At 38.2% G+C, this 22,888-nt stretch overlaps 1 protein-coding gene across 2 annotated transcripts in view; it reads left to right on the plus strand.

The window, feature by feature from the left end:
- The window catches only part of LOC117404132 (leptin receptor-like), a 36,537-nt gene extending 15,164 nt beyond the window's left edge, over nucleotides 1-21,373 (plus strand). For both annotated transcript variants that reach the window (XM_034006887.3, XM_059031520.1), the window contains exons 2-20: nucleotides 636-667; nucleotides 840-895; nucleotides 2,557-2,835; nucleotides 4,078-4,201; nucleotides 4,951-5,156; nucleotides 7,652-7,797; nucleotides 8,066-8,210; nucleotides 8,494-8,781; nucleotides 9,153-9,267; nucleotides 9,591-9,790; nucleotides 10,147-10,295; nucleotides 10,891-11,044; nucleotides 11,201-11,283; nucleotides 11,821-12,037; nucleotides 12,624-12,833; nucleotides 14,311-14,406; nucleotides 14,495-14,600; nucleotides 15,617-15,692; nucleotides 19,270-21,373. In XM_034006887.3, coding sequence (XP_033862778.3) covers nucleotides 666-667; nucleotides 840-895; nucleotides 2,557-2,835; nucleotides 4,078-4,201; nucleotides 4,951-5,156; nucleotides 7,652-7,797; nucleotides 8,066-8,210; nucleotides 8,494-8,781; nucleotides 9,153-9,267; nucleotides 9,591-9,790; nucleotides 10,147-10,295; nucleotides 10,891-11,044; nucleotides 11,201-11,283; nucleotides 11,821-12,037; nucleotides 12,624-12,833; nucleotides 14,311-14,406; nucleotides 14,495-14,600; nucleotides 15,617-15,692; nucleotides 19,270-20,061 — 3,444 coding nt within the window. In that variant the 5' untranslated portion in view covers nucleotides 636-665 and the 3' untranslated portion in view covers nucleotides 20,062-21,373. The remainder of the gene's footprint in view (nucleotides 1-635; nucleotides 668-839; nucleotides 896-2,556; nucleotides 2,836-4,077; nucleotides 4,202-4,950; nucleotides 5,157-7,651; nucleotides 7,798-8,065; nucleotides 8,211-8,493; nucleotides 8,782-9,152; nucleotides 9,268-9,590; nucleotides 9,791-10,146; nucleotides 10,296-10,890; nucleotides 11,045-11,200; nucleotides 11,284-11,820; nucleotides 12,038-12,623; nucleotides 12,834-14,310; nucleotides 14,407-14,494; nucleotides 14,601-15,616; nucleotides 15,693-19,269) is intronic.
- Nucleotides 21,374-22,888: the final 1,515 nt, after the last annotated feature.

Raw genomic sequence — 22,888 nt, forward strand, 5'->3', positions numbered from 1 at the left:
GCTTGTACACACTTTCCCCCCCTCTTTATAATGTTGTTATGTGAATTTTCATCTTTGATATGACTTTGTATTAAATGATTGACATATATATATATATATATATATATATATATATATATATATATATATATATATATATATATATATATATATATATATATACACACACTATAATTGTATAGTGTAACAGTATTAAGTTGGAATAAAGAACATATTGTACAGGATTCATTTATTTATTTATTATTATAACAGCCACATTTACATAAGTGTTTTCAGACAGAATAAAAAGTAGCCATCTTGCTCCAGTTCCATTTAGACCGTTAATTTTCATTTTTTTTTTTAATTATTAATTAATTAGGTTCTTTTATTTCAGACCACACAGTACACTATTTAGCATAAGAGGGTGCATGAAAGAAATGATCACCCCTCTTACATTTAAGGTGCACAGTCCTTGGTGAGGAAGCGTACGCCGGATTGTTCCAGTTATCAGTGATATATCTGTATCTTCAAGTCCTACTGGGGAATCTAGAAACCACATGTAATTGAATGTCTGGTTACATGACTCCTGCTAATCAGCTAAATTCAAAATTGAAAACTGGACAGTTTGATGCAAGTTTTACCATCTTGTTTTGCAGCCTATCAATCATACATGTGAAGAATGAATAATGTGAGTAACAAGCATGTTTTGTAAATTTGTATGCAAAATAAATACATAATTAAATATGGAAAGCACCACTGGATGGCTTTGAACGATCATCATTTAATTGTAATAGAAAGTATACTGAAACTCTGAACACTGCTCTATGTATATTTTTGATAATACATTTTTTCCTGTCCAGGGGTTCTTTCGAAAAGGTTTTTTGGCTCCTATGCTTGGCTGCATCTCTTCAAGCAGGTAAGTGTTTACTTGTAAAATGAATTTCAGATTATACACGTGCTTTACCACGTCGTGTGGTTTTTGCTGTTTTTTTTTTGCTGCATAATACATACAGCATAAACAGTGAAACATAAAACAAGTACAGGATGTTTCTTTGTCCAACTGGTTTACGAAATCACAAATATGAACTTGGTCGGGCCCATCGGCACAATAATTAGGCATAATCCTCTTAACCCATTGAGTAAAAAATACAATTTTCTTTAAAAAAATCTGAACACATTTAGACTTTAACTTTTGCGGTTAACAAAATTAGAGTAAGTTATCATAACAACAGTTTTAAAGAGAAAATTAAAATGTAAGTTAAAAATGCTCCAGAAAATTACAAAGTAGCCACCCTCAAGTGGCTTTCTTGAGGGGGGTTTTCAAAGGCTTTATTCAGTATTACATCACTGTCTCTGACCCCATTTACATTCAGTCTCACATAATGATCACAGGAACTCAAATCCATATGACACAGTGGTAGTTTATGAACTATTCTGAACACACTGAAGCCAGTAATGATGGAGACAAAACAAATGACAAGCAGTCTTTAATAACAGCAACTGTAACCTGTAGTAAGTCCCACACAGTATTTTTCAAACTAGCTACCCTAATGTAACTCCAACATCAAACACAACCTTTTTGTTGTGAAGTGCCTTATATAATGATTCTGCTTTAAGCCTAGGCACTTGATATTGGAGAACATTCTCCAGTTTACTGGAGATTCAAAGCACACATAATTAATCTGTTGATTCCTCTATGCTAGACATCACAATAAAAACGGTGTCTTGTTGTCTTCTGTCTTGTTATTTTATGGTATTAATACAGTACATCCTTCCGGGACTCCTGAGAAAGTGTTCTTTAAATATTAACGAGAAAAAAACAGAAACATGACAAGGACACTTAAAAAGCACCCGAGTGGTGCATCTGGTAAAGGCGCTCCGCATGGAGCGCAGGATGTGCCCTTTAGCCTAGACATCGCCTGTTTGAGTCCAGGCTATTCCACTGCCGACCATGGATGGGACATCCCAGGGGGTGGCGCACAATTGGCCAAGCGCTGCCCGGGGTGGGGGGGTGGGCTTAGGTTGGCCAGGGTGTCCTCGGCTCACCGCGCATCAGCAACCCCTGTGGTCTGGTGCCCCGCGGGCTTGCCTGTAAGTTGCCCAGAGCTGCATTGTCCTCTGACGCTGTAGCTGTGAGGTGGCTGCATGGTGAGTCTACAGTGTGTAAAGAAGCGGTCGGCTGACGGCACGCGCTTCGGAGGACAGCATGTGATCATCTTTGCCGCTTCCGAGTCAGCGAGGGGGTGTTAGCGGTGAGCTGATCCTAAAAATAATTGGCTATTCCAAATTGGGGAGAAAATGATGAAAACAATTGATGACTACAAAATTAAAAAAAAAAAAAGCAGCGTCCCTATTACAGCATCTTGTGTCAAAATATAATATGTTCAGACCAGTCTCTGAAATACCATCTAAATCAATAGAACATTTCTTTGTTTCTAATGTGCAATAAAAGTCTCAGTGTCTCTGAAAAGTGGTTTTGCATTACAGTATATAGTGTAAAGAGGTTTTGGATAAGTACAGTAAGCACTACTGTACAGTAACACCTGTCATTTTACATGTAGACTTTTCCATTTTCAGGTGCCATTGCTCAGATTTTTATTGATGAAGATGCTAATGCATTTTGGATTCCTCCCTGGCACTTTTCATTGTCCTGCAATCTGTATAATGAGACCGATGCAGGAATAAATCCCTCTCAGAGAAGTCTAGGCAACATTAACAAGCAAACAAACAAGGAAAGTGCCATGAACCCCCATAATACTGACCTAGTTGGATCAGGCATCAGGAATGAAACTCGTTGCCATCTTTGGAGTGACATTAACAGTCAGAGATCTCTTTGTGATGACAAGGTTATGGAAGGTAAGATTCCTGACAATGCTCATTTGTACTGAATGATACAGTAGTATTTATGTATGTCTATTGTGGGATGCCATTTTCTGATTTCTAACTGGCTTTGCTAATTAAGGTTACCAGTATACAGTATCTTCATTAGTGTTCTGAATAGTGGAGGGGTTGGAGTGGAAGTGTTTTAACGATAGAGGTCCAAAATGAAGATAAGGATGTTGTCATTTAAATACATAAATACAAAATTCTGATTAATATGGATCCTGATTATCCATATGATGCCAGTTATAGTATGTGCTCAAAGTTCTAAAGGGGTATTGTTACATTTTTCTGCAGAGAGCTAAAGAGGAGCTTGATGCCTTTTAAACCAGAGAAAATGTGACGCTTACAGTATCTCTAAAGTACAAGATCAAGACACCTATCTGACCCGTCCTGTGCCAGTGATTTTCAGAACCTTGCTACTCAAGGGCCATGTGAATAATCTAAACCAAACCTTCATCACTGTTTAGATTAAATGAATAGACTCCTCTGTCTCTCAATTTACTGATGAAATTCAGCAAAATGAAGAAGATACAAGTCTGCTTTTGCAACAGATTTTAAAAAAAGGGACACTAAGGGGTACCTGTACATTCAATATACAAATCCTGCACAGCTTTATGACCCTGTAAATGCCAGTCAAAGATGTATACACCTGGACACATAACTGCAAATGTCAAAAACTCTCATAATCCCTTCATTTTAAGTGAGTGCACACTGTGCAAGTGCTGTATTTTTTATTTCTCCCTTAATGTCTGAATGATTTCAGCTACTGTAGGATTATACAAGGGCAATTGGAAGTAGTTATTTCTTTTGTTTGCAACACTTGTTACTTGTATGTGGATATACATGTGTTTAATGCTTTAATTCTATGAGACTGGCCATTGCTTTTCTTTTAACTGGAAGAGAACAATAAGGAAGGAAACCAGTGCCTTGAAAATCAAAAACAAGAAATGGACAAAAACAAAATGTCACAATTCAATGCTTTAGCATTCATCCAGCATAACCACTTCAATGTATGAGGCCTAAGACAGTCATGATTTCTGCAGTAGTGACAGTCGAGTTCATTAAAACAAAACACTTATCTCACTTTGAAACGGAATACAATTTATTTTCTGTATTTAAACTGGGATGATACATTTGCAATAATCCTCTCCCTTGATTTGCTTTTAATCATTTGATCGCACTTTGACTTTGAGCTATTGTGCTATTTTTTTTCAGTGTTCTGTTTGAACATCCTGTGCTGGGTTGATGGAAACCTGAGCCATTTAACTTGTAATCTGATGCCAAGCAGCAGACCGCCAGGCACAAGCATGTTATCTGCAGTGAGGCTCCATTATGAAATGTAAGTCATTTGCTTCCAATTAAAAATATGCAATGAATTCCCATGTATTACAATTGTATTGCCCTCACTAATTATTGTAATGAAATGATGGTGGTATTAAAGTGAGCGGCTGTTTATCCATTAAAACAGACCCTTTGAGTTATTTATACACCTTAAAACATTACAAATGTTATGAAACATTACACCTTTTGCAACTGACTGATTTGTACAGTGCCTTTGAAGAATGCCCATTCTTCATTCAACTAGAAGATAATGCGTTGGGAGATTTTCTGTACAGCAAACATTAGAAATACTGTATACCGGTACTGGAAAAGGCTTTGAATTACCTGTGAATAAAACAACTAATTAGAGCCAAATCGTTGCTTTCTATTTTAACCCTTCTGCTTTGCAGTATACAGTACATTATTCTGTTTAATGCATTTTCAAGAATGCATTCACCATAAAATAGCAACCTAATGATTTGTCATTTATTTTTTTTACTATAAATTGTATCCAGAAAACAGTGTTAAGAGTTTTGTAAACTTCAAAACTGTTTTTCAAATTATTTAAAGATCATGTAACAAATATGTATTCCCAATACAGGCGCATTGGGCTCAATCATTGGAATAAACCTCATTAATGTATCTGTCTTAAACTGGTTATTTATTATTAAATAAATGTATACAGGCAAAATTCAGGAATACATAAAAAAAAGCTTTAATGAGATAGACTTTATTTATTTATTTATTTATTTATTTATGTTTTTTTAGCTCAGACTCATCTTCGGAGGGTTTGTCTAGGGGACACAGAGAAGCTGTTATTCGTGCTGATGAAAGCAGCTGTTCTGGGGAGGAAGCCCTGCAGTGTGTCATACCTGGAATCAACATGAATTACACCTACACCCTGCTCCTATCAGTCACACATCACCAGAGCCGTGTAGAGGCTCCAGCCATGCGCGCCACTCCAGGAGACCTTGGTGAGTCTGACACTCTGAACCCCAAACCTGGAACTCACGAGTGGGTTGTTCGGTTTGGGTGTTATTTTTTGGAGTGCACAAAATACTATAATCAAACAGTCACCTGGAGCAGAGAGGTGTTGAGTCACAGTTCTAGAGGGGGCTTCCATAACAGGTAAGAGATCAAACAAAATAAATAACTACTTTAGAGTCTGTATGGGGGGTTATTTGGTTCAATTAAAACAATTTACAGTGGACTAGGATAATGGCCAACTGGGCCACCCCTGATCTAGAGTGACATACTTGTTTTGAGCCGAACAGGTAAGAGAATGAGTGGGGTGGAAAACATATCAACCCACTTTTAATTGTGTAATTCTCTGGTTAAACATATATCTTTCACATTGTTTTCCCTGTCTTCCAAATACTGTTGTTTTCATCCTTATCTTCCAATAAGATTGTTACCAATCTGAAGTTATTGTGTATGAACATACACTTTACAGGAGCATGATGACAGGCCACATTTCTCTGCAGTGATTGTCCTCGTCCATGTAACACTATCACAAGCCAAATGTGTGTGATTTTTTAAAACAGCTTTAATATTTACCATGTTGCTGGATAATTAAAACTGCCCTGTTTTAGCTATTATACTGGTAATTACATATGAATGTTTTTTTGGAATGAAGTGCATTGTTAGTTGTTTAAGTGCAGTGTATTTACTATGCAACCAGATGTACAAAGCCATGTTATGTAAAGTGTCAGATATATATCACACTATATATCCTGTTCAGCAAAAAGAAAATTATAGGCTGGCGGGGAGGAGATAAAAAAAGATGAGATTTTGATTCTTTATCACACCTGCTGGAAATACTATGCTGACAATATCTGGGCAAGGTAATTGGAAACAGACTGAAATCACTTACTGTGAGGTCAGGATTTATTTAAAGAAACAACAGGTAGATAAACTGGGCAATAGCAGACAGACCAGCAGAGCGCTGTGGTTTGTGTTCTTACTTGTGTAGTTTAGGTTGTTTAAGTCTTTGGGTTTCATCCAGAAGAATATTCAAGACAAGTGGAGTCTCTCTGCCATATACTTTATCTTTGGGATTGAAAATCCTGTTTTCCTGCGATAACAGTACCACAGTTTTGGTTAACATACGTCACAGCACTCCCTGTATGAACAGAGTGGGATTGCTACAACAGTATGTACTTGTAGGTAAGTCTAAACCTCAAATTATTGCTTGCATATGTTGTCAGCTACTGACAAACTGGGTTAAAAAAAAGACCACCTTCAGACACTTATTTTACAAAGCCGTATTTCCGTTGACATTTATTACTTCTGCCCATCTACTTGCCCACTTTAAATACATTATGATTAACTTCTCACCAGAAAGGATGTTTACTGAAGGCCGGAAACTATAGCAACAGGACGCAGTGTTAAGAAACAGGAAGCATCACTTCAGTAATGTAATCTTGTCACCAGCTTGACTAGATAAAGCACAGTCATTTCAGTTTGTTTAGAGCCACTTACAACATGCAAATACCAGCTTCAGCTGTTGAAGCGATACTTGTAAGTTATGTGTCTTTTTGATTCAGCTGACTGTACAGTATGCTCCTGGCTAAATGTTGAATTTGTTGGCTGTAGGCTAAAACAATAGGTACAGCTTGGAATTCAGCATTAGGATTGCCAGGGTATTAAAGGCACCTGGTAATAAAGGCACCTGCTGGCATTTTTCCCCTACTGGTCTTTTTTTTAAATCCCTTCCGTTTAGAAATTCCGATTTCGGAAGTGGAATACCAGTAGTATATAACCACCTAAGCAGAAACAAACATAGATAATGATACAGAACATACAAAATAGGATAATATAATGTATCCCTTAAATAGGAGCTTTTTAATAAAAATAAAACAAAATATGGAGACACTTAATGTTTGTAATATTACAGATCTTTTGAAGAGACTTTTTGGTTTACAGAAAATTACACAGTAGAGCACAGCTAGGCTTTTTAACATACTCTGTGCAGCAAGAAAATGAGAGATCCTGACCCCGTACAGATGCAGTGTAATTGAACATTGTCATTTGTAAAGAATTGAAAAAAATTGTTAAAATTGTAGAACCCTTTTATTTAAAACACGTGTATAGACTGACTGCTGCCATACGACAGCTAGTACCACGGGTGCTGTTTGGTTGAATCATCCCCTAAGCTTCAGCCATTACCACACATACTGTAAGGGAGACCATCTTCAAGGTAAAGTGATTTTGAGCACATTATTATGTATTATGTATTGACACCCAAGTATAGTTATGCTAAGTTGTTGTTTTTTTTATTGCTTATTATTATTTTTTGTATTTGCTTTATTTTTTTTTTAGATATGTATCAACCAGTTGTTGAAATCTGATTTTTTTTAAGGCCATTTTCATTCCACAGTGAAGCCTCACCCACCACGTAGCCTGCAGTATGAGGTAGTTGTTGACATCTGATTTTTTTTAAGACCAGTGAGTGATTTTCGTTCCACAGTGAAGCCTCACCCACCACGTAGCCTGCAGTACGAGATGACTCCAGAGGGGGTGTCGAGGATCAGCTGGAGAAGCCCAGAGCCAGCACCTTATGATCTGCAATATGAAGTTCGCTATTCTGTAAATGCTACTGAGAAAACCTGGACGGTATGATTATACACGAGTGGATCTCTTTGAACAAAAGCCCAAGAGGCTGGGTGTTTTCCCCTGGGGTAGATTTATAGACCCACCTGATTACACTAATATATCCAACAACAATACAATCTGCCACAGAAATTTTAGGGCAGAGTTATTTAGACCCACCACTGTTTTTAGACAGTCAAAATAGACCTCTGAATGGGTATATTTTACGTTTAGTTTGTACACCCAGGTATCGCTTAGAAAAATGCGTTTGTTTTTTTGTTTTTTGACACAGAATGTAGAAGGTGTCTTGGAAGCGTACGTGACTCCTGGTGATTTGAAAGCTGGCTTGGATTATACCGCTCAGGCTCGCTGCAAGCGGGACAGGAGACCTGGTCTCTGGAGTAACTGGAGCGAACCCCTTTATATAACGGTGCAGGGTGAGTAAGGAAATAAACATCACAGAGCATACTGTGTGCATTTATTCTGCTGAGAATGTGGTATATAATAAATGATCTGGTTTTGAACATCTGATATGTATAATTTTAAACAAAAATGGACAAAAACCCCAGTTTTTAGGCATACGTGATTGTAGTTTAAAGAGTAGAGCAGAGATGAGTGGTCTAAACAGTGGAACATGGATACTGAAGTCCACAAAGGGTGCTGGTGTACAGTGCTGTATACTTCACATTTCTTACAATTGTTTTTTTTTTTTTTTCATAGAAGTGACATATATTCCTGCAACAGTGCTGACTACAGCTGGTTCGAATGTAACTGTATACTGCGTATTTAATAACCGGAGCCCGAGTGTAAAAAAGGTGGTGTGGTGGCTGAATGCGTCCGAAAAAGTTCCTGAAAAGCTGTATTCTGTCATGAATGACCATGTGAGCAGGGTCACCCTGCCTAATGTGAGTCCTTCAAAACCCAGAGGTTATCACCTGTTACAGTGTTGCCGGCAAACAGGCGAAACATCGGATTGCAACTTCCGCTATGCTCAAATTTATGTTGTAGGTAAGCTTGAAGTACAGTAAGGCAATGCTTTCTTACTTGCAATTATGTGAGGTTGGTCTTGAATTGACCGAGACATTTGCACTTTTTCACTCATTGTTTTAAAGACAGAGACAACATTAAATGTTCATTGTATCTTTACATCTACAAGTTATGAGCTATTGGGGATCTTCGCACCTGCAATGTACTACCTGTTGGGTGCCATCATCTAAGGCGCAGTAAATTGCTACTTGAGATTCTATTATTAAGTGCATTTAATAAATACTGTAACAACTGTGTTATCTCAGTGTACATGTAGCACCTGTAAAATGTATCTAGCATTGTTTTATATTAATTAGTCAGTGTCTTGAACCGAAACGTTGTTTGTTTATTAGATGTCAACTTTCTGATCTCTTGCGAAACCAATGGATACCAAACCAACATGACTTGCAAATGGAATCCTAATGGAGTACAGCTGCCCCAGGGAAGCAGTGTCCGGTTCATGTATCGGTGAGTAAAGAGAGGAAAGGGCTGAGGTGAGCGGCACAATCTGGATAAGTGATCAAAAGAGAACGTTTTCCATTATGTAGAAATAATAATAATAATAATAATAATAATAATAATAATAATAATAATAATAATAATAATAATAATGACATTGTGAATTAATATTGCAAAATTACTTGCAACTACAGATGCTGCCATACAACAAAATCATGAATCATTTAAAATGTATATTATTATTCACTTCAATACAGAAGGAAAGTTGTAATGTTCCATAACTGAGAGACTTCACATTGCACTGTTCTATGATTCTTTCCATCTCTTTTAAGCATTAGGAATGACATCTCTTGTGATGCCCTACAAGATGACCTGCATGGCGCTGATGCAAAGGAGTGCCAGCTAGGAGTTCATGACGAGTGCACATTTCAACCCCTTTACCTGTATTTTTGCCACATAATGTGGATTGAGATGCAATACAAGCTGGTAACAGTGAGATCTCACCCAGCGTACGTCACTCCAATGGATGTGGGTGAGTATGTTTCATCAAATGAGTGAAATGTGACGGGAGCATACAGGATGTGTTATGCCCCTTGGAAATTGACTTTGTAATGTGGCCAAAAGTTTTGCATCACCCTATAGAATTAAATAAAACAAACCGGAATGAAACCTGCTGAATAATGTTACGTTAACAATGAATTACATACTGCTTTGTAGTTTTCCATATACTTAACAATGTCTCAATCCTAAAATTCTAGGTGATGCAAAAAAACGTTTGGCCATAGCTGTATAAGCATTTATCTACAGGAACAGAAGAAGGAAGCAAAGATGTTTCACTTGCCAGAGACTTTAATAATAAGCTTGTATTCTTTTTGCTGTTTTTGTTAGTAAAGCCAGATCCTCCTTTCAGTGTAAAAGCAGAGATCACTCAGACTGAAGGATTCTTGAATATGAGCTGGGAGAGAAGAGAGCTGCCTGTCTATGATCTTCAGTTTGAGGTTCGCTACTCTGGAGAGGAGCAGGACAGGAAATGGAAGGTGTGCCTCAAGAATAAAAAGCTTTTTCTGACATGCACAGGTTGTGATGTCAGTTAACATGTGATGTAATGTTAACCCTGTCAGTTAACATGTGATGTAATGTTAACCCTGTCAGTTAACATGTGATGTAATGTTAACGCTGTCATGTAACATGTGATGTAATGTTAACTCTGTCAGTTAACATGTGATGTAATGTTAACCCTGTCAGTTAACAGTACAAGATGAGTTTCACGGGCATGCTCAGTGACAGAAAGCATTGCTACACCTACTGGTGAAAGACTGCTGAAGAGGGGATTCTTTTAATTAGAAATTAAAAATCAAAAATAATAATGAATAGCTCATTCGTGCAACTTTTATAATAATCTCATAACATGGTGATACAAAAAATGGTGCATTGTTGTGGAAGATTAGTAAATACGCCCCATTCTGATTTAAATTAATTGACAACACCAAAACATTTTTAAAATAACATTGCTATAGAACAAAAAAAAATGCTACGAAGACCATTGTAAATTGAAAACATGACATTGTTATAAAACAGTTTAGCTTAGTTTTCAGTTGCATTTCATTTGCCTTTTTTTTTGTTTGTTTCCAGACCCTTGGCAATGTATATAATGAACAGGCTTTGATAGAAGTGGCGGATCCCTGTGTTGTATATGTGGTTCAGGTCCGCTGTAAGAGACACAATGGGACTGGACACTGGAGCACATGGAGCAGCCCAGTGAACACCAGGGTTAATGATATTAGGGGTAAGTAACAAAAGTTAGCATGCCATATTGGAAATAATGTGCCCAATCCAGATTGAGAACTGGACTTCACTTGCGCCTTTAGATACCATTGCATAAATATCATTAATGACCTGATTTCAATAAGTGAGTCAACTGATTTAATCTAATCTGCTGCAGCTCCAGCAAGGGGTCCAGATTTCTGGAGAGTAATCCACGAGGACACTGTGACCAAGCAAGCGAATGTTACTTTGTTATTGAAGGTAGGAATCTTTCTGATAATGGTCAGGATAACATGTAAGTGCTCTGGGATGCAGGACATGAAAGGCACTTTCTAAAGTTAAGAGATATTGAAGTAAGTGAGCCGCTCAGAGCAGCTCAGTGAAAGAACCCACTTAACAGCATGCTCAGTTCCGCTCCCCCTGAGCAGCTCAGAGCGCTACAGAGCAGGTTTCAGCAGTGATCCAAGTGAGTGGAAAAACTCTTGCTCTGAGCCACTCGGTTACTTAACGCACCCAATGTAAAACCTTTAGAATTCTTCTTATAAAACGGAATGACATTTATAGCCTGTACTGTGTAATATTGTCCAGTGCTCACTTTTGAATTGCGTTAGCATTTTCATTTAAATGAAGAAACAGTATCATAATTCATAGAGCAGCAGAGGTGATCAGCCTGCACTGTGTGTCCAGTCATGTTTAATGTAGGACAGTAATGAGTTCAGACATTTTGAATGCTGTGTTTCTGTCTTAGACTTCTGCTTTCCTATATTGAATATGTGTATTTTTCACCACCATTTTAAGCCTCTGAATATAAAAGAAGTCTTCTGTACTGTGAAGGGCTTCAGAGTCCAGCATCAAACCTCCAGTGGCTCCACGTGGTCTGATGACCTGAGCAGCGCCACTGCCTATAGCTTTCCCTGGACAGAAGACTTTCACAGTGTGTCAGTCATAGCCTTCAACTCCTTGGGATCTTCAACGGAAAACTACATTTTAAATGTATCAAGGCATGTGAGAAAAAGTAAGAAAGAAAGATTTGACTTTGGTACACTTACAGTACAGAATGCCAGCATGTAGCCCATATTGACTAAGCTTTTACTCCTGCACCAAGTTTGCAAAGGGAAGTCTTAAGTGACAAACTATTATGTGAGTTGCCGGATTTGGTGTTGACCCAGGTTGTCCCAGGCATTTGCCAAACCATTGATAACCCTGATTGGTTTGGCTGGGGTGTCGTTTTCCAAGCTTGTTCTGGCAATGGTTAACCAAGGCAATTGATGGCCAAATTAGGGTACGGTACACCATGTGAATGATCTTGTGGATTGAGATATTTCGAGTCCTTTGTTTGTTACATGCTTTGCCTGCACTCTAATCAGATCCTGTGAATGCTGCCTATCAGTACTTCTATTTTGATCTACCATTACTTTGAATTTTCATTACAGTTGTGGAAAAGCAAAACAATATTAGCCCTTGTGCAAATGCTTGGCATCATTTAGCCTAATGGACAATCTAATTAGTCTATATATAGTTATAATTAAGAGCTATTCATGAGTGTATTATCCATACCAGTTACCATAGTGAATGGTACCTCATGTCCCTTTCTTTCATAGTACAGTGTGTTCAGTCTTTCCATGCATCCATTGTAAACAGCAGTTGTGTGGCACTTTCATGGAAACTCCTACCAGACAGCCCTCTTCCTGAGTCTTTCATTATTGAATGGGAACGTCAAAAGAAAGAGGGGGGAGAGGAGGAGGAGGAGGAGGACAGCTTTAAATGGGTGCGAGCTCCTTCAAACCAGACCACCAAATATTACTTATCTGGTATGTTTACTTTCAAAGCACTGTGATGAAACGTCCTTCCAATGCATGTAAATGTTTCAAGAATTTGTTCAAATAATTGTACAGTGTACTAGGCTTTAGGGAGTGTTCCGGCCAAGAATTACTACTCAAGACATCAGATCCTGCACTTTGCACGTTTCTGATATTGTATTCAATTGATCGGAATGTAGCTCACTGTAATAAGCCTCAGGGTACAAGGAGTCTTGGGAGAATGCTTTTAACTTTCATTCCAGGGTAATGAAAACAGGTTTCAGTTTTCCGCATTGCTTGATTCTTCATGGTGTTAGTCTAACAGTAATAATGTAGTGTTTGTTTGGTGTTACTAACTTCACTTGGCCGGAACACTGCATTGTGTTTTTATGTTTTATTTTGTGTTGCTGCCTCTGATTGTGTGGCTGGGGTTCCCTCTAGTGGTAAGCCGTTTATTGAACGGAGGTTATTCTGTGGTCATTGCTAAAATTTAAAGAAGTAATGAGATCAGTTTAAACAGATACATTTGCTGTGTGATTTTGCTTTTATTTTATTTTTTAGTCGCCTATTATTTTTATTATTTTCTTCCAATTTAGAATATCCAATTAGTTTTAGGCTCAGCTCACCGCTACCACCCCCACGCTGACTCAGGAGGGCAAAGACGAACACACGCTGTCCTCCGAAGCACGTGCCGTCAGCAGACCACTTCTTTTCACACTGACTCACCGTGCAGCCACCTCGGAGCTACAGCGTCGGAGGACAACGCAGCTCTGGGCAGCTTACAGGCAAGCCCGCAGGCACCGGGCCAGACCACAGGGGTCGCTGGTGCCCGGTGAGCCGAGGACACCCTGGCAGACCTAAGCCCCCCACCCCCCCATCCCCACCCCTGGGAGCTCCCGTCCACTATGAGGCGCTGTTCAGGAAAAAGCAATTCATTCAATGGTCATTCATATTATTATTATTATTATTATTATTATTATTATTATTATTATATTGAATACACACACTGCTGTGTGCTGGTGAGTTGACTAGCAGACGTTTAAGTCAACTTTCCTTTAAGAGAGATCGTGAAATGATCTTGTAATTACAATGTTTGGTCACCAGGTGTCATCACTGAGTGAAGAAAATGACTGCATAAGATCACTTTAACCACAGTATATACTGGTACATACTTTTTCGTATCTTGAATTTGGTATGACATTTTTCCCATATCTTGATGGATGTGTGGGGGGGAGGGCTTTTGCTATACTTGTTGTCTAGGAAATTGCTTTTTGCTTGTGGTGGTCTCTCTCTCTCTCTCTCTCTCTCTCTCTCTCTCTCTCTCTCTCTCTCTCTCTCTCTCTCTCTCTCTCTCTGTACGAATCCTAACAGTACACTTAGGCAGGTTTTCAAGGTTGGAGGTTTCTAGGTTTCAGGCCACTAATTTAAAATGAAACTGGTTTAGCATATAGCTTGTCCCGATATTTGACATTTCATTTTCTTCTTACAGATGCCTTTTTTGTACATGATGCGTACAGGTTTATTCTGTACCCAATATTCCCAGAAGGGGAGGGATGGCCAGAGACGTTTTACATAAACAATAAAGGCAAGTGACACACATCGCTTGCCATCACTCTTGGATTCAGAGGCCAGGTTTCTTTGCTTGCTGATGCAGGTCTGTGTTGTTCTTTCAGGTGACAATGGGAGAAGCAGAGGAGAAGGAGCAGCCTACATACTTCTTCTTATAATTGCTTTTCTATCAGTTGTTCTGCTTGTGACGCTTGCAATCTCCCAACACCAGTATGTGCATTTATCATTCATATCTATTGTTGTTTTGTTATATTTTATACTGTATGTGCAGATAGAAAAATCGTTATGTGAAACCTTATGCTGCAATTCTCTAACAAGATAGGTGAGTGTAAGGATTTGCATTTTTTATGTATTCCTAATGAAACTTGCATAGTCCACAATGTGTCACTGTCAAATGCATTACAACCAGAGTCTAAAAACTGGTGACAGTCAAAATCTATTGAAAACCAGTGCAATTACACAGCCCTTTAAAACCCAACATTGGCCCTTTAAAACCCAACATGACCTATTTTGTCTTTCAATATATTTGATAGAATTTAGAGCCAAGTCTTCTTTTCTGTAAATCCCAATTTACTATACATCTCAAATTGTAGCACCCCACTGATCAAATGGCTCCAACTGCAAGACCATTACTGGGTGTTCATGGACCTGAAAAGTGAGTTGCTTTGTGAACTACATAACTCAAAGTCCATTACTACAGACAGGCTTGATGCTCTTTGCTCCATTATCAGGACATCAGGTCACCTTGCTCCAATAAGAAAGCCTGCAAAGTCACATTAACACGTTTGCAGGTACTTGCTATCAGCTATTTGAATAAGGTATCTTAATGTCAACTGGCCATTATGCCACGATACAGCGTCATGCATTGGTTTTATTACCCATGTTTATAGTTACAACACGGCTAATGCTATTTTTATACCTTAATTTATAGACAATTTCAGCTTCCAAATGAGTGTTAGGGCACATTCACATTTGGTACAAGCTGTCATTTGTTTGTCAGTACAATATAAAAGCAGAAATACTTCAGGGTCTATCCCACTGGTGTCAGGTGATTTCAAAAGGATTTTATTATTTTAATTTCTGTTTTTTAATAGTTTTTTTTTCTAAAAGAAACAGAAATGTGACAAAGCCCCTAAGTGTATCTCTATAGAAGAATGGAGGATTACTGTATCTGTCTTTATGAAAGGACGTTGTTATTACTGTTATTGTTATCACTGCCTTGCCAGAATGAAGAAGCTGGTTTGGAAAGATGTGCCTAATCCTAATAATTGCTCCTGGGCTCAAGGAGTAGACTTTAAAAAGGTATGTTATAAATCTTTGACTGAGCTGTAAACATGCAAAGCATAAAACAGCAGAACAGTGATATTACATATATGTATATATATATATATATATATATATATATATATATATATATATATATATATATATATATATATATACAGTGCCTTGCATAAGTATTCACCCCCCTTGGACTTTTCCCACATTTTGTAATGTTACAACCTGGAATTAAAATGGATTTAATTGGGATTTTTACCATTTGATTTACACAACATACTTAACACTTTGAAGGTGCAAAATATTTTTATTGTGACACAAAAGTTAATTAAACAAAAAAAAAGACATTTGTTGGTTGCATAAGTATTCACCCCCTGAGTCAATATTTGGCAGAAGCACCTTTGGCAGCGATTACAGCTGTGAGTCTTTTTGGGTAAGTCTCTACCAGCTTTGCACATCTGGATCCTGCAATTTTTGCCCATTCTTTTGGCAAAATTGCTCAAGCTCTGTCAAGTTGGATGGGGACCGTTGGTGAACAGCAATTTTCAAGTCTTGCCACAGATTCTCAATCGGATTGAGGTCTGGGCTTTGACTGGGTCATTCTAAGACATTCAGGTTCTTGTTTTTAAACCACTCCAGTGTAGCTTTGGCTGTGTGTTTAGGGTCATTGTCCTGCTGGAAGGTGAACCTCCGCCCCAGTCCCAGGTCTCTTGCAGACTGAAACAGGTTTTCCTCTAGAATTTCCCTGTATTTGGCTCCATCCATCTTGCCCTCAATCCTGACCAGTTTTCCAGTCCCTGCCGATGAAAAGTATCCGCATAACATGATGCTGCCACCACCATGCTTCACCGTGGGGATGGTGTTCTAAGGGTGATGAGCAGTGTTGGCATTGCGCCACACGTAGCGTTTTGCGCTAAGGCCAAAAAGTTCAATTTTGGTCTCATCAGACCAGAGAACCTTTTTCCACATGTTTGCTGTGTCTCCTACATGTCTTTTGGCAAAATCCAAACAGGATTTGATATGGGTTTTTTTCAGCAATGGCTTTCTTCTCGCCACTCTTCCATAAAGCCCAGCTTTGTGGAGCGTCCAGGTTATAGTTGTCCCATGGACGGTTTCTCCCATCTCAGCTGTGGATCTCTCCAGCTCCTTCAGAGTTACCATTGGCCTCTTGGTTGCTTCTCTGACTAATGCCATCGTTACCTGGTCACTGAGTTTTGGTCGCGGTTGTGCCATATTCTTTCCATTTTTTAATAATGGATTTAACGGTGCTCCGGGGGGATGTTCAAAGTTTGGGATATTTTTTTATAACCCAACCCTGATTGGTGCTTCTCCAGAACTTTATCCCAGACTTGTTTTGATAGCTCTTTGGTCTTCATGACACTGTTTGTTTAGATATGCTCTCTAACAAACTCTGGGGCCTTCCAGAAACAGGTGTATTTAATCTGAGATCATGTGACACTTTAATTGCACACAGGTGGACTCCATTCAACTAATTATGTGACTTCTGAAGGCAATTGGTTGCACCAGAGCTTATTTAGGGGTGTCACAGCAAAGGGGGTGAATACTTATGCAATCAAGACTTTTCAGTTTTTTATTTGTAAATAATTTTGAAAAATATGTAGATTTTTTTCCCCACTTCGATCAGTGACAAAATTCTATTTTATCCATTTTAATTCCAGGTTGTAACACTACAAAATGTGGAAAAGTCCAAAGCACTGTATATATATATATATATATATATATACATACCCATTTCTTTTTACCTGTTTTAATACAAATAAATCTTATTGTGTTAAAATTATTAAACAGTATATTAGAAAGAATATTACAAAATGTGTCATTTTAAAAATGTGCAATTGTGGTACAGTTGTTATCAAAACAGAGAAGAGATCTTCACTTGAGGTTCAATCCATTCCAATACCCTGTTTCAACTTCATTGCTCAATTGAAAACAAGGCAATTCAATTATGTAATTAAGAGACTTGGTTGGAACTATGAATTCAATGACCACAGATAGTGGAAAAGAGAGTCACAAACTAGCTTTAAGTTCCATGAGACATGGAGTGTTAGCTATCCTAAGGTTAAACTTCACAGTATAATCCACACTGCAGCACTGGTTATCACAGTATAATCCACACTGCAGCACTGGTTATCACAGTATAATCCACACTGCAGCACTGGTATCACAGTATAACCCACACTGCAGCACTGGTATCACAGTATAACCCACACTGCAGCACTGGTTATCACAGTATAACCCACACTGCAGCACTGGTATCACAGTATAATCCACACTGCAGCACTGGTTATCACAGTATAATCCACACTGCAGCACTGGTTATCACAGTATAATCCACACTGCAGCACTGGTTATCACAGTATAACCCACACTGCAGCACTGGTATCACAGTATAATCCACACTGCAGCACTGGTTATCACAGTATAATCCACACTGCAGCACAGGTAGACTACAGGGATTCTTAGTCTACCCCACAGCCTTCCCCTGCCCTGCACACTTCACACTTGAACAGTTGCACTCTTTGGATTATAACAGATCCCATGCCCTATTGAGCACAACTGGTACTGGTATTAAAGAATTCAGCAAGCCTCTGCAATGCTGAGTCTACTGGAGTGCATCTATGCACTTTATCTCTTGACTTTAGGAAATAGTCTCATGGCATTTTACTTGCCTCAGATTGCAGCCAAGATTTTGTGCGACCTCATTCCATACCGACTGCTGGGATTCTGTGCGACAGGGAGGTCTTTAACTTCATAATAGTATCCTAAAGCATATTGTGTCAAGAAATGTTCAAACTGACGCATTATTTGGTATCACATGAACATATAGGTGTAAATCTGCACAATCTATTAATAATCATTTTTATGTATAACTATTTTGCAAATATACACACACCACCCCCTTATCATCCAAAACCAATAGGTACAAGTGCATTCTGTTTTATAACCTTTTGTCACAAGTTACTGCATGCCAAAAAAGTGTTAGACAGAAAAGGAGAAGTCTGACAGAAAGGGCCTTATTTTCAAAGTGTTTCCTCTGTTCTTCAATACATTTTTTGAAAGGAGAAACAAATCATGTTAATGTTACAAAACGGGATACAAAACACATTGAGGGTGCTTGAGGGAACCTAATATATATATAAGTTTGGTTTTAGGTTTGTAAAATGAACAGGTGTTTTTTTACTGCTTTCAAAAAAATAGGAGTTTATTTTAGACTGGGGTAAACCCTGTACAGCTATCTCCTAACATAACCTGGGAGTACAGTAAGTTTTTTACAGTCACCTAAAGAGCTAGATGACATACTTATTGCACGTTCAAACAGTAATAATTACAATGATCAGTTGCTTATATTAGGAAAATAGAAATAGAAATGCTGACACTTTGTTTAGTGGGCCTAATTTATAAGGAACAATGCTGCTGTTAAATGCACTGCAGTAAATTTGTGGCATGCTACTGCTTTATGTACATCTTTAGCCAGGGTATTTAAATGGTGGTTTTGAGGGTGAATGGGGCTCAGGTATTTAGGGGTGAAACTGAAGATCAAAAGGAGAGTAACGAAATATTGTGTACTTCATAATTTTAGGCAGAAACCATTGGAAACCTCTTTAAGCACCACGAGAGGCTGACATCTGGCCTGCTTCTCTTGGAATCAGAAAGAATTTCTGAAGCTGTAATAGTTGAGAAAATTAAACAAAGTGTGGAGGAGAAGGAGACCAGAGTTGCCTTGGATGTCTCACTGAGTCAATGTCATGAACCGCAGCAGGATTCCCCTCCTTCTGAGCAACACAGCCACACTGAAGAAGAGGAGAGGGAGCCGGTGGTCTACCGAGACAGTTCAGGAGAGCCCAAAATAGAATATGCCACCATCCTGCCCAGCGATCTGTACAAACAGCAGAAAAGCATCAGCAGCTCCTCCGACGAGGGGAACTTCTCCGCTAACAATTCGGATATTTCTGGGTCCTTCCCCAACAATCTGTGGGAGGTTGAAAATCAGTCCTGCATACACTTAGCACAGGTCAACCCGCGGATGCTGCGCTCCTTTAATTCTTCAGAGGGCTTTTCAGAAGCTTTTGATGATCAGGACGACAGTCTTCTCGATGAACCGTGCCCCGAAAGAGACATTTACTACCTGGGGCAGGTGTCGACCGAGGAGGAGGGGGAGAAGGAAAAGTTCTTGAAAGAGGATGCACAGGTTCTGTGCCAGGACAGTAGAGATGAAACAGGACATGAAGCCAATCCTTTATTAAGCTGCCATTCTCTGCTTCAATTCAAGATGAACCAAACAGATTTACCACAGAAGAGTAGCAGATTATATATGCCCCAGTTTCGAGCAGTGTCTAATACAATTCCAAAAATAACCAAAGCACAAAAATAATTAAAAAAAAGCTTGCCAAGAAGATTTTATTTGGTAAATTCAATTCAAATCAATTCAAAGGGACTTTATTGGCATGACTAACATCGGCAGTATTGCCAAAGCATTTACAAAGTACAATAATAATAATAATAATAACAGTAACAATAATAATTATAATAATAATAAAAATACAGCATTTATAAACATTATTATTATTATTATTATTATTATTATTATTATTATTATTATTATTATTATTATTATTATTATTTATTTCTTAGCAGACACCCTTATCCAGGGCGACTTACAATAAACATGAACACATTTAGATACAAATAGTAAATAGAACAACACAAAGACACTGAATTAAACATTGAAACACTAAATACTGAATAACTCCCCTCCCTCCCCAGCAGTGCCCCCCCCCCCACCGTGCAGAGTGCTCACTGTGTGCCCCTCAGGCTGTGACAGGCGGCTACATACTGGGCAGCCAGTGGGGCTGTGTGTCCCTCTACCAGTACGACTGTCAGTTTTTCTAGGTCCATCGTGTTGGAAATGTGAGAGAATAGTAGGTATCTGAATATAAGAAACTATTTATTTGTGTATTTGTTTTTTTAAGTTGAGCTGGCATGATACAGTGCAAGAATGCAACTATTTTTAAAACATAAAAGCATTCTGTTTTGATTCCATGTAGCATTCTGGCTTCTGGAAAACCATCAATAACTGTTCTCCATTACTGGTGTTGTCTATCAAGGCACATATACAAAACATACCTCCCAGCCTACTCAGCAGTTAATGCTCTTGATACATTATGAATACACAGTCACTGTACTTGGCCAGCTATTCTAAAATCTTCATCTTTGTATTTTTCTCAAAGCAGATAGTTAACTGGCAATACCATTTTTAGCATGCTGTTATTGACCAGCTGTTCTGCAAAAAATGGTGAAAAATGTTTATCTGTATTTGCAAAACAACAAATGAATTTCTATTTTTCTGTTGTGTGTTCCAGTATCTGTAAAATCCTGTGTTACAGTATGTAAGGTTTGTGCCAAACTATTTTCTCAGTGTGCTATTTTTCTAATCACAGCAGGAGATGATTGTGTCAAAACTTTGAAAAGGCATAACTTTGTAATTGTGATTTTACACAGTGCCTACAGTGAGAACAGTGTAACTACAAAACTGCTTGCATATCAAGATTGGATTCCCTATATTTTTGTGGTTAAAATAAAGTATTTATTGTCAAAGTTGCTGCTGTTGTTTTCTTCGATGGAACTTGTAAAGAAGTTATGTCCATTTAGACAAATGTTCTTTGTACTAACTGAGGCAATTGACTTTATGTCTCAATAACAGCTAATAGGGTAAAACACAGTCAGGAGGTACAGTAGCATAGATTTGCTATGTCTTAGATTTTGTAGCCGTTTGCTGTAATATTTATTTTAGCTATAACAGAATATCTCAAGTGAATTCAAACAATGCCAAAGTACATTTCTCAACATGCAAATGAAAAACATCTGAAATAATGCAGGTGACCTTGTATTATTAATTGAAATGCTCACAAAGGATCAGGGAATAGAGGAATTGTATGAAAGGATAAAGAAGCTGCTGCTGCTGTGAGTCACTAGAAGGGAAACAATCGAGAAGAAAGATAGTCATCCTCACAATTACTTGGCAGGATAAACTGTTTCTGGACCTCAAAAGTTACAAACTGTTTCTCTCTCAATCCACCTTGGGTGTATGTACTGTAAGTAAAGCGATGACATTTGGGTGTATGTACTGTAAGTAAAGCGATGACATTTGGGTGTATGTACTGTAAGTAAAGCGATGACATTTGGGTGTATGTACTGTAAGTAAAGCGATGACATTTGATCCTTATTACAAGTTTATTTGGTACTGTGGCTATGTACCATGGTCTGAAAGTGCTCTTGAGATTCATTTTTAACTAGGACATTTGTCTGGGGGGGTGGAGGTGGAGAGATGGGACTTACTGGCACTGACGAAGAATAAAGGTAAAGATGTTGGAATACATAACAGAAATATACAGCATTGTGAATACAGTTGGAACAAAGCACAAAACAGACAGAGAAAAAGGAGAGTGTGAGAGAGGAAGAACTACTAACTACTAACAAGATAGAAAGTTTTGATTAATGGTAGTTAACACATGATTCAAGACAATCATGGTTATCCTGGTAATTATTAGCCGATGATCCATAATTAGATCGATTATGGATATGTGACAACAGTTCGCTAAATCTTTAACCGATTCATACGAATGTGGTTCTAACTCTGCCACCTGTTGGCAACACCAGTGCAATGAAGCCATATGACATTTTGTATGCACCTTTAACCAGAATAATAATTATAAGAAAATAAAAAATAAACCAAGATAGCAGTGTTGTTCTGGTGAAATTCCCAGTGTCTTCACGTCTTTTACAGTAGTGACAGCTCTGTTTGCAGGTTTCATGTTGTGTGTTCGGGTTGAGTGGCCAGTTTTATTTTTGTTTTGTTTTTTTATAGCAGTGAACTCGCTTCTAAGGGTTTGCTCAACTCTCTGCAGAAGTGTTGACACATCAGTGTCAGAGCTCTTAGATGAAAGGTCAAGATCTTAACTCGCAGGCTCTGGGAGATTGATCACTGGTCTTAAGCCCTGTCCTGCTTGTTAGCTTGATTAAACAAGGACATTTTCTCAGATTTTTTTTTCCTGGAACATTTCTGAACACGTTACAAAACCCCTAGACAAATTGCCACTGCTGCAGGCAGTAATAGCACACTTGTGAGGATTAAAATAATACTGATTGATTCTAATCTAACCCTAACAGATCTACCTGTTCTACCTAATACTTACCTAATA

The sequence above is a fragment of the Acipenser ruthenus genome, chromosome 10 (assembly GCF_902713425.1).
Source record: "Acipenser ruthenus chromosome 10, fAciRut3.2 maternal haplotype, whole genome shotgun sequence".
NCBI lineage: Eukaryota > Metazoa > Chordata > Actinopteri > Acipenseriformes > Acipenseridae > Acipenser > Acipenser ruthenus.